Source organism: Urocitellus parryii, chromosome 3 (genome assembly GCF_045843805.1).
Source record: "Urocitellus parryii isolate mUroPar1 chromosome 3, mUroPar1.hap1, whole genome shotgun sequence".
NCBI lineage: Eukaryota > Metazoa > Chordata > Mammalia > Rodentia > Sciuridae > Urocitellus > Urocitellus parryii.
In genome coordinates this window covers 15,080,908-15,092,954 of record NC_135533.1, presented here as the reverse complement: position 1 = coordinate 15,092,954, position 12,047 = coordinate 15,080,908, and the positions used below count along the sequence as shown (strand labels likewise).

General features: G+C 39.7%; 1 protein-coding gene and 1 non-coding gene across 2 annotated transcripts in view; one reads left to right on the top strand and one right to left on the bottom strand.

The window, feature by feature from the left end:
* Positions 1 to 421: 421 nt before the first annotated feature.
* Positions 422 to 12,047, bottom strand: part of Zc3hav1 (zinc finger CCCH-type containing, antiviral 1) — a 55,321-nt gene continuing 43,695 nt past the window's right edge. Inside the window, exons 9-13 of the mRNA XM_026398582.2 lie at positions 11,063 to 11,165; positions 6,333 to 6,432; positions 5,464 to 5,594; positions 4,973 to 5,103; positions 422 to 4,090 (exon numbers count right to left, since the gene is read on the bottom strand). Of these exons, the coding sequence (XP_026254367.2) occupies positions 3,828 to 4,090; positions 4,973 to 5,103; positions 5,464 to 5,594; positions 6,333 to 6,432; positions 11,063 to 11,165 (728 nt within the window). The 3' untranslated portion in view covers positions 422 to 3,827. The remainder of the gene's footprint in view (positions 4,091 to 4,972; positions 5,104 to 5,463; positions 5,595 to 6,332; positions 6,433 to 11,062; positions 11,166 to 12,047) is intronic.
* Positions 10,203 to 10,276, top strand: Trnav-cac (transfer RNA valine (anticodon CAC)). The gene has a single exon. It is a non-coding gene; the product is annotated as a tRNA-Val (tRNA).

Here is a 12,047-nt window from a genome sequence, read left to right as displayed (position 1 = left end):
TGAATTCTGCTGATGACCAGTTACTGTTTAACTTCTGTGCCTCAGCCTGGCCCTGCTGCCCCTGAGGTGCCAGAGGAGGAAAGGTATAAAAGTTATGTTCCCAGCTTCCAGCCCTTCCCTCCCAACCAACAGTGGGCTTTTCCACCACACCTCCTGCCATGCCCGGGCAGCAGGTTCCTAGGTCAGAGCCCCAGAGTGATAACCTGGAAGGGATATATCACCTCTTGCCCCCACCCCACCCCTTTGAATAGACTAGTGTCTAAAATTGCCTTTTTGGAAATACCCCACACACACACACACAAAAAAAAAATGCAACAGAACAAAATTATTCTTTTCTTTTTATTCCATAGTCTCAAATTAAGCATACAAGAACAAAAAGCAGTATTACTCAACTACTATAACATAAATAGTTGAGCTTATTTATTCATTAAAATCTATCTAGCGTATCAATATATCAAACGCCCGGCTAGGCTGGGCATCAGTGGTAGCAAAACAAATTAAGACGGGTCGACTCAGCCCTTGGGGAGCTTACAATCTATCGCAGGAAGCAGACAGTCTCAAATTCCATAGATGCCAAGAATGGATAAATCAATACACAAAGTATCCTAAAACCTCGGGGGAGAGGAGCAAGGATGTGACCTATAGGGCTCTTTCCTGGTGGAGGTAACAGTTGAGTGAATCTAGGTCAGTGGAATGTGATGAGTAGTAGTTGGCTTCATGATAATTGGGGACTATAAGTGGCACTGAGTAGATGCAGTCAGGGGTAACAGATGTCCTTCAGTGTGTGGGCTTGTCCCACACATTGAGTAACTATTCTGCACCCTGTACGACTTGTCTAATGTCCTGCTGGACATTTATGTAGGACCTATAGCTTGTCTTGAGAGAAAAGAATCCATGTTTCCTCTGAGACAATCTGCAACTTGTCTTGTCCTATTATCCTTACTTCAATGAAGGTAATTTCGCCCTTTCCTTTATCATAGATAAGGTAGATGGTCTGTTATGACTCACCCTAATACTGGTCCACATTCTATTGTCACCCATAATGCTGATCTTTCACTTTCCTGTACTTCTTTACAGGAAGTAACCCCTAGCTAACTCTTAAGTAGTCATGCCTGAGCATTTACATATTGAAATTCACCTTATTTTCATTATAAATTTCTAATTCCCTATATCCAATAGTAGAATTGAGCCATCAAGTTAATATATGAAGAAATTCCTGTGTGTAAGTATGTTGCATTATCTATAAATCATCTCAGGACAGCCAAGGGGATGTTGCAAAACATTGGTTCTGAAAAGGGTGAACAAGTATGATAGAGTAAGTGGTTGCTATGATACGGGCTGGTGGGGCGCTACTGGCAACCAGCACATGAGAACCAAGTATGCTGAGCATCTTGCAATACGATGGACAATTTCTCACAGTGAGAAATTATCAGAAACCCCATACGGATTTTGAATGTCTAATGTCTCGCTAGACATTCACATATAAAATCTACAGCTCGTCTGTAAGAATATCATATTTTCTCTCTTTCGACAATCTGAAAATTTTCTTGCATAGCCTTTCTCTTTGTTATTTCATTCTTTCTCCTATCACATACACACAAGTGTTATCACATGCAAGTAAGTTGTTATATCACTAGTTTTTATTCTAACGTCCACTCATGTCTCTGTTTTTTCATTTTTCCATGCTTCTTTGTATGCCCTAGCTTCTGATCTACTTTCAAGCTCAAATTTATTTGTTATAAGTAGAAATGAGCATGTGATTACTTCATTATGCCTCCTAGAACTGTAAGGTTGTGCCCAAATTATGGGCATTGTTTGCCTTTTAAATTAATAGTAATATTACTTAAATTTTATTGTATTTCCAGATTGTGTGTAGGTAGAATATATTACCTCTGAAATGTATTTTGAAGACAACAAAATAGATGTTGCAAAGTATTTATCTTTTTTTTGTTGTTGTTGTTAAAGGCAAAAGTACTCGCTAGGAACCACTGAACTAGATGAAGAGGGCACCAAAGAAATGTGTAGGAGCCAGGATGTCTCACGTAGAAGAAATAAATGATAGAAGGGTAGGGAAGGGAGGATCACATGGGGCCATGATCATGCTTTTGAATTTCATCCTAAAGGTAAAGATCAGATTTGTGTTTGGAAAGAGAATCACTAAGTAAATATTTTAAAATATGGCCAATCTTGCTGCTAAGTAGAGAACAACTTAGAAGCGGACCAAGGGATATTTAAGAGGTAAAATGGGACTTGGGGAAGACTTGGATATGTAGTGGGAGGGACAGCAAGAGTCGAGGATAGCCCCTGGAATTCCGCATGGGTAGATGGGATCCAGTGACACTGTTGACTTGGGGAGGACTGTATTCCTGTGAGGGAGGCAGATGGGCATGTGCAGCTGGAGATGCCTGTAAAATAGCAGACTAGAGCTGCCTAGCAGGCATGTGGAAAGAGCTGGATAAAGGGCACCTCGACAGCACAAGGGTCAAGCCACTCTAAGTGGCTTCATTTAGAGTGCCCATTCAAAATCACGATCAGAGTGAATGACAACAACCGCTCGTGCGAAGCCTTACAGAAAATAACCCTATTGTTAAAAAAAAAAAAACTTCATGTTATGAGTGGAAACACTTAAACCAAGCAATTATGAAGCTTTTTATACTAATCTAAAACTTAATATGAAATTTTGGCAACTGATATGGAATGTTGACAAAGGAAAATTGGAAGGAAAAAAAAAACTCACTCAAAATAAGGAAGGAAGATATTGGTCCAGGCACCTCAAATGCTCTAAAAATGGACTATACTACAGTACAATTCACTATTTTTATAAAAAGAAGCCCCAGCAGGCACAAGGTCCCTGCTTGGGACTTTATTCTCTTTGTTCAGATTCTGTGCTCACCAATAAACACATCTCACCTCATAAGAGGTCCATCCTTAGGAATGTCCTGCTCCTAATTCCTTGGTGACTCTCAACTCCAGCAAACGACTACAATAGCACTCAGATTCATCATTCCTAGTTATGTGAATATGATTACTGCAGTCCTTCTAAAATACAGACATCTTCATGAAAGCCTGGCATGCAAAATACCTTCTCTGTAATCACATTAGTTAGAATATAAATGTCTACTTGGTCCTCACTATATAAAGAGCCCAAATGGGCTTTGAGCTCTAGTTGCTTGCTTCTTTCTGAGACATACTTGATGGCTCTTATTTATTGCCTCCCAGAATCTTATTATGGAGTCTGTCTTCTGAGTACAGGCAGAGACAGATAAACGTGTCCCCAAATTAGTTTCATCACATGGTACGGTATAGTACTGCGGTTATGTCTATAATAGCATTTATATTTAATTTCCCCCCCTCAGTGTGTCCCTAGGCACTTTTCCCGCAGCTGTTCATAATCTTCCACCCAAGGCTGTAATGTCCTATGTGCTTATTTGCATAGGTATTATTAGATTTCTCTCAAATTTCCCAAATTAATTTTCTTTAAATTTAACCAAAACGTAACTGTGCTATACGTAAAACTCAAAGCAATGAGAGAGATTAATATAACTGTAGAAAATTTAGAAATGAGCCTTGACCAGTTACAGCTAAGACAATGCAAAATTTCTAGCATGCTGGAATCATTTCGAGAGCTATAAAAAAATGCCACTACTTGGCTGTCACCCCTGGAAAGAGTGATTTTATCAGAGTGAGGCGCATCGGAATTTTTGTGCAGCAAAATTTGGGTACCACTGAATTAAGACATTAGGTAACTTGATAAGAAAATATTAAAAGTCTAACTATTACCGGGACAAGTTGGTCCCACATGTGAACAGAATTGGTGTGCATCCTTCCTAACAAATCACGCAGGCTTTATCCATCTCAGTGTATTCAATCACATATGCTGGGTACATCTGATCCTTATGAAAGATGACAAAAACGGAGGGATTCACAGTGTTATCCACACAGCTGTCACTGCGTGGAGGAGGCATCGTATACGTCATTCTTCCCTCGGCAACATTTCCAACCAGGACTCGGGCTACAAACATAACCGGGCTTCTACCATCATCCGGGCAATTTTTATGGGAAGAGAGGGCTTCTTTTGCAAAGTGATTTCCTAGAAATAATCAGAAAAAGTTTTGAGAATTATTATGAAGAAGGTACATAGTATATAAAGAAAGGATTTTTTACACAGAATCAGATGATTGGGTGGACTAAGCATATGTCAACAGTATCTTACTGATCTATAAACCCACCTTTGTAAAGAAGGGTAGAAAAAAAGCCACTTAAACAAATATTTATGACATGAGTATCCTTAGATAGCACAGCACCCCCCTGAAATAACAGGGAAACATCTGCTATGGATGAGGCTCACAGTGATAGGGAGAGCCAGTAGGTGCAATGACCATATGGTGACAGCACAGGAATCCCATCCAAGCAACTCACACAGGGCGAGTTGGACGAATTAATTTGGAACCCATGAGCCAGAGATCCAGTCCACACGCCATACATTTTTAGGAACAAAGGTCAATTACTACTGATAGATAGGTCTTGGAAAGTGTCCAAAAAAGGGCAAGAAATTATCCCTGACAAAGATTTCCAAAGAAAGCTGATGCATCATCCTAACTTTAGAATACCCCAGATGACCACGGAGATTTCCATACCCAGCAGATCAACAATTTCCTGACAAGAGAAAATTTCCTATTTTCATTTTATGAAAATTTTTAGAAAATTTCCTATTTCATTTCTTTTTCTGCCATTTTAGCTGGGTGACTCCCAGAAAGAACAGAAGCTGTCAGGAGCAAGGCTAAGGCCCTCACTCAATCTCCAAGTCAACTGAACCATTCTAATCTGTGCATTTAAGGCTACTGTGAGCTTATTTTCTATGATTACTAAAGCCTGGACATGCTATAAAAACAATTACATACACCTCTTACTAGAAGCACTTAGAAAGTCTGATTATGACTCTACTAGTTAACATCTCTGTTCCAGCACACACCTCTTCCATATTTGATTTCATGAAGTCCATGCACAGACCAGTTGAAATTATTAGAACAAATAGAATCCACATTGGTACGGCTTGTTGCATAAAACAGCAATTTTTCTTCTGTCTGCATCTCCGATTTCTTCCTAATATTGGAAATGACAAGACTTAACACCAAGAACATTCCTCTCCCAGTCTATTTCACAACATTAATCCCAACTGAAGTCTAATCATTTAAATTTCATTCCATTCCATTTCAAAATGGAAAACTTAGGCAGTGGCTATAAAATGATAAATTTATGAAGACATTTAAAGAATAGACTTATAGAATCATTAAACTGTAAAATTGGAAAGCTGAGATTTTTAGGCAATGAAAAAAAAAAACGAGACCAAATATTAGAGTAGTTATGTGACCACTAAATTAAACCAGCAAATATACATTTTGTCAGATCAGAACCAATCCTTCCAAATTCTATGGAAAGCAGTATGATCACATGGCCACCAACCTTTCAAAATTCTTCTCGAGCTCTTGGTTATGGATCTTCTTTATCCTTTCAATCTTGAAATTTTTCATGGAAGCTTTAAAATAGTCACTTATGTTGGCATATTCTGCGCTTAAGCTTTCGAGCTCCTCCAACTAAAAAAAAAATTTTTAAATATATTAATGTGAAGCAGGAAACATTGGAAGCATGGTACATCTATCAGTGTGGCCCCTATGCAATAAGGGTCATTGCCAGTTCCCAACAGCTGGGGGATAGCCTGGATCAGGGGGTTCATTCCAGGTGTGGACACCCAACTAGACAGTGGGCCTAACGGTTCAGGTGACTTCAGGCCAACTAAGCACTATACCTAAGGACAACAGGATGTCCCTGGCACTGATTTAGCCTAGTGGCTTTACAAGTCCCTTGCTTAAAGCTTCAAACCAATGCAGTGACAGAGGAATTGAAGGAATCCAAGCAAACTCTTCTGCGCCAGGGCTAAAGCCAAACATGGAGGCTCAAGTCTAGGAACAGTCTCTCCCCTATCAGGCTAGTGGCAGAGTGAAGCCCACTGAGCCAAGTCATTTGTATTCTCTGAGCTGGTCTTCTCATCTGTAAAATAGAGGTATTAATGTCTACCTCACAGATTGTTGTCAGGAGCTGCTCAGGTACCATCCTGGGTGGCCAAGCCCCCAAAATGATGAGGTTCCCTATGGAGGCTAGTTGTCCTCTGGGAAAGTGACACGATCACATTTAGATGTCTATCTTTGAATCTTGACCCCAGAGTTTTATGGAAGCAATTCATTCATTCAAATCAACAAACACACATGGTGGTAGCAAACTATTTTCTCCCACCTTTAAAGGATTCACCCACCAATCAAGTAAAAAGCAAGTACCTTATATTTACTTGGAGGGTGGGAGCCAAGGTCCTGCTGAGGAAGCGATTTCGAGGACATGGTCAAAGCCTCTGCTGCTGCAGTCTGTGCCACCTGATGGCTACAAATCGAGAATGAAAATTCACTTGGCTTTATGTTTCTCATGTCCAAGTGACTGGCTTGCTTGCTTTCTTCCTTTTTTGTGGTTATTTATTTGAAAAATAACATTTCAAAAAACAGCTTATTGGGATGGGGATGTGGCTCAAGCAGTAGCACGATCACCTGGCATGGAGGGGGGCCGGGGGGGGGGGGGCCGCTGGTTCGATCCTCAGCACCACATAAGAAAATGAAATAAAGATGTTGTGTCCACCGAAAACTAAAAAATATTAAGAAATTCTCTCCTCTCTCTCTCTCTTTAAAAACAAAAACAGCTTATTCTTTTTTAAATATTTTTTTAGTTGCAGATGGACACAATACCTTTATTTCATTTGTTTATTTTAATGTGGTACAGGGGATTGAACCCAGTGCCTCACACATGCTAGGGCAAGTGCTCTACCACTGAGCCACAACCCCATCGCTCAACCTTATTCCTTTTTGTTTGTTTGTTTTAGGTGGACACAATATCTTTATTTATTTATATGTGGTGCTGAGGATCGAACCCAGTGCCCCGTGCATGGCAGGCCAGCACGCTACCACTTGAGCCACATCCCCAGCCTTCAACCTTATTCTTAAATGAAAACTCGTCTGAAATTAAAAGACCATTTTCAACTAATAACACATTAACTTTCTTTCCTTTGCAGAACTGAGGATGGAACCCAGGGCTTCCTGAATATTGGGCAAGAGAGGTCTACCACTGAGCTACATCTCCAGCCCAGATCAAAATGTTTGATAATTAGACTTACAAAGATTTGAGAAAATAGGGACTCTTGTACACTTTTGGTGGGACTATCAATTGGCACAATCTTTAGAGAAAGCAATTCAGCCAGTACCTGTCATAAATTAAAACTGTACAAATCTTCTGACTTAGGAATCCAATTTTATCTTAGGGTTACTCATTCATGCACAATATGATCTATGTACAAAATATTAAATAGAGGCAATGCTTATAATTGCAAATGACTGCAAATAAAAATGTGTCAGCAAGCAATATACTGGTATATATTCACACAATAAAATCTTTTGTAGTTTAAAAAAAAAGAAAGAAAGAAAAGCCATGTGCAGTGCTGCTCATCTATAATCCCAGCAGCTCAGGAGGCTGAAACAGGATGATGGAGAGTTCAAAGCCAGCCTCAGCAAAAGTGAGGCACTAAGAAATTCAGAGAGACCCTGTCTCTAAATAAAAATACAGAATAGGGCTGTGGATGTGGCTCAGTGGTCTCCATGTGACTTTCTATTCATAACTTCCTAGAGAGATGCAGTGCTTATTTATTTTTCTTTGAAGTACATCCTTGCCTATTCCTGACATAGATGTATCATAATCATCCTTTTAAAAAAAAATTCAGTAACTATTCACAATTTAGTAAGTAAAATGCCATTTCTCCACTGACTTAAAGTGTAAACATACGGATTTTTTAAAATATATTTTGGTTTAAGCTTCAAAGATCCTAATGTGTTAGAATAAAGCAAGTATCAGTTATACCTTTGGGTCAAATGATAGACACTTAAGTACAGCAATGGGATGGGGGAAAGAATGCTATCTCAGCTGCATTAACTATATTTCAGGATAACCACAGATGAAGAAAAAGGTTTTTTTTAGATGAATCAGAGCCAATAATTGCAAGAGAATCAATAGAATGAGAAAACCACCATTTGCAATAATCAATGGTACCCACTGGACTTAACCAGTGACCATCAATAGCTACTAAGACCATTAATTGACAGATCAGATGGAGAATGCTATGATGGAAGGATCAGATTGAAGTGACCAAAACCTCTCCTTACTCTAAATCACTAAAAACAGGACAATCTAATGGTGCCTGACTCCTTAATAAGATGTGACAAGAAGTAGAAAGCATTCCTTGTAGGGTATTCTACCAAAAACCTGATACTGAATCTCATCAGTCCTCAGATCTCATCATTCATTTACAGAAATGACCCATCCATCCATGAGGATACAATTTGCTACATTTTGCATGGGGGGAATTCTATAGGTCAAATCACAAAGTTTCTTTTAAAAAAATGAATAAATTGCATGAAAAAAAGTGGAGGAGGAGACTATAATAGAGTAAAAGAAACTTAAGAAACAAATCAACTAAACACAATGTCCAGACCCTGTTTGGATGCGGATTGAGATAACTGTAACAGGACACTGCTGAGTATTTGACGATGTTAAGGAATTACTGCCAATTGTGTTAGGTAGGTAAATACTATTGTATAGCGTTCCTTATCTGGGGCTGGGGATATGGCTCAAGTGGTAGCACACTAGCCTAGTATGCATGAGGCGCTGGGTTCGATTCTCAACACCACAAAAAAATAAAGATATTGTGTCCACCTTAAAAAAAAAAACTCCTTATCTGTTAGAAACATGCATAAAATATTTGCATGAAAACTAAGGTGTGATTTACATTCAAATATTCCAACCCCCCCCCAAAAAAAATCACAGGTGATAGTAAGAACAGATGAAAGATGGTGGCAAAACATCGACAGCTATTGATGTCAGATGTTCAGTACCCTAGGTTATCCTTCAATTCTCTCTACTTTTTGCTAGTGTTTGAAATTTAACATGATTCAAACTATCACATTTAAAAATTAAATGCATTACGGAAAAATCGTTTAAAGATCCTTTTGTATAAAATGAAGACTTTTAGGGAATGAGAAAAATGGGCCCCAACTTATCTATATTTTAAACTCAGATTTCCACTCTGTTCTTGTATCTGTAGTGCAGACTGAGAACACGCAGGTTAAGATGCCCATAGAGAGCTGGGGGTGTGGCTCAGTGGTACAGCGCTTGCCTACCACATGTGAGGCACTGGGTTGGATCCTCAGCAACACATAAAAATAAATAAATGAAGATATTGTGTCCACCTACAACTAAATAAATAAATAAATAAAATAATAGATGCCCGTGGATTACAGAGTGTGCTGTCATTCAAATCCCCAAGCGCTGCACAGGCCCTCACAGCCCTTGTCCTAGTCCTACAGAAGCTGTGTCCCTACTGGACTGGGGACAGCAGTATTAAAGCTTCTTCTCTGCATGACCCCCAGTGACACCCTTTTCCTCAATCCATTTCATTCATTTACTCCCTTCACTTTTCGTGTACATCCATGAATAATCCAAAACATTTCAAGAGCTTTGAGGAGATGATAATTGGGTACTGAAGGGGAGAGAAAGGGCAGTGAGAAAGAGCTTTGCTAGGGATGACATTTACCCAAAGAAGGACTACAGTCATGCACTGTGTGCTGAGAAATGCAATGTTAGGCCATTCTGCTGCAAGGACCTCATTGGAGGGGTTTGCATAAGTCCGAGGGGTACAATTCACTAGGCTAGGCTATGTGGGTTGGCGGTTGGTGTGTGGCTTGTTGTTGACCAGAACTTCCATATCCTTGTGTGGCACCTGACTGCAGCTACTTAGGTATTATCTCATCCACAGAATGTAAGCTCCACTAGGGCACGAATTACGCTGTAATATTTTTAACTTTATTAATTTGAACATTACACATACTGAAAGGGGGTCTTAGATTAGCTAGATTGATATGATTCTAATTTTTTAAAAAAAATTTTTTTAGTTGTTGATGGACCTTTATTTTCTTACTTATTTTGTTTATATGTGGTGCTGAGAATCAAACCCAGTGCCTCACACATGGTAGGCAAGCGCTCTTCCACTGAGCCACAACCCCAGCCTCTAATTCTAATTCTTGAGAAACTGAATTAAGAAATCCAGAGCAGAGGCTGGGGATATAGCTCAGTTGGTAGAGTGTTTGCCTCACATGCACAAGGCCCTGGGTTCAATCCCCAGCATCACACACACACACACACACACACACACAAAGAAACTCAGAGCAGGCTAAGCATGGTGTTGTACGCCTAAAACCCCAGCTACATGGGGGGGGGGGGGTTTGAGGAAGAAGGATTGCAAGTTCATAGTCAGCCAGGGTAACTCAGTAAAGCCCCATATAAAAAACAAAAAGTGGATGGGGATGTAGCCCAAGCCCAGTGGTAAAGCACTCCTGGATTACATCCCCAGCAGTGTATTTTTTTTTTTTTTTAAAGCAAGGCAGGAGGAGAAATTCAGAGAATATTAGGCTACTAGTTGCAAAAGTTTGGAACTCTGAGGTTAGAATTCAGTCAATCATGCATGTAGTAGTCCCCTCTTACCTGAGGGAAATATATATCAGACCAACGTCCCACAACAAGTACCTGAAACTGCAGGTAGTTCTGGACCCTATATCTACTGTTTTTTCCTAATTTATCCTACATATGATAAAGTTTAATTTATAAATTAGGCCCAGTGAAAGATGATGATGATGATGATGATGATGATGATTTTCTTTTCTGTGCTGAAGATGGAAACTCGGGTCCTCACACTTTGCAAGTGCTCAACCATGGAGGTCTGCCCTCAGTCCTCTGGTCTACTATTCTCTCACTCATCCATGAGTAAAGGGACTGTTCATAGATAATGCAAAAGGGAACTGCAGGGGAAAGCAAGCAGAAGCTTTCCAAGAACACAGGATCCTGATGCATGAGGGATTGATGAGATCAGGGCAGGAACATCTCACACATCTGCCTGCCAGCCATGCTTGACCACACTTACTCTGGCTCCCTTCTCATCTGCTTCGAATCCTGGGAAGAAAAAAATGTCGGCCTTCTGACGACATCCTTTTGAGTCTTGGAAATTATGTTTGTCTGAATCATCCCTTTAAACAGAAAAAAATAAAACAAACAAGAATCAAGAACCAGCCCCAGAAAATGACTCGCTTTTCAGAGGCTACTTACACAGCAGATGTTCACGATGGAAGGGTGTATGTATGGATTTGGATGAAAATTGCCCATGGTTTAAAAAAAAAAAAAAAAAAAACTTGTATCCCTCACTGTCCTTTTTCAAAGATTCAAAATGCAAAACAGTGAATCAACATTCAGGAGTAATCTAATATTCTTTTTTTTTTTTTTTTTTTTTTTTGGTACTGGGGATTGAAGCCCAGGGGCACTTTACCACTGAACCACATCCTTTTTATTTATTTTGAGACAGGGTCTCCCTAAGTGCTGAGGCAGGACTCAAACTTACAATCCTCCTGCTTCAGCCTCCCAAATTGCTGAGATTACAGGTGAGTGTCACTGTGCCCAGCCAGGATTAAGCTAATCTGTAAATCAAAATTAGAATGAAAGAGGGCTGGGGATGTGGCTCAAGCCGTAGAGCGCTCGCCTGGCATGCGTGCGGCCCGGGTTCGATCCTCAGCACCACATACAAACAAAGATGTTGTGTCCGTGAGAACTAAAAAATAAATATTAAAAAAAAAATTCTCAAAAAAAAAAAAAAATTAGAATGAAAGAGAGCTAGGGCACCAAGATGACATCATTAATTTAAGCTACCCTAAACAAAACATTAGCGATTGTAGGCTGAAATGTGATAGAGCTCATCGATTTTTTTTTTTTTACATCAAGTATGAAATGTCGTTTTCAATTCATGCATATTGTAGTCCTGGTTCAGATTACAACAGTGATCCTTTTAAAAAGTAAATCAGCCGGGCCTGGTGGTGTACACCTATAATCCCATCAGCTTGAGAGGCAAAGGCAGGGAA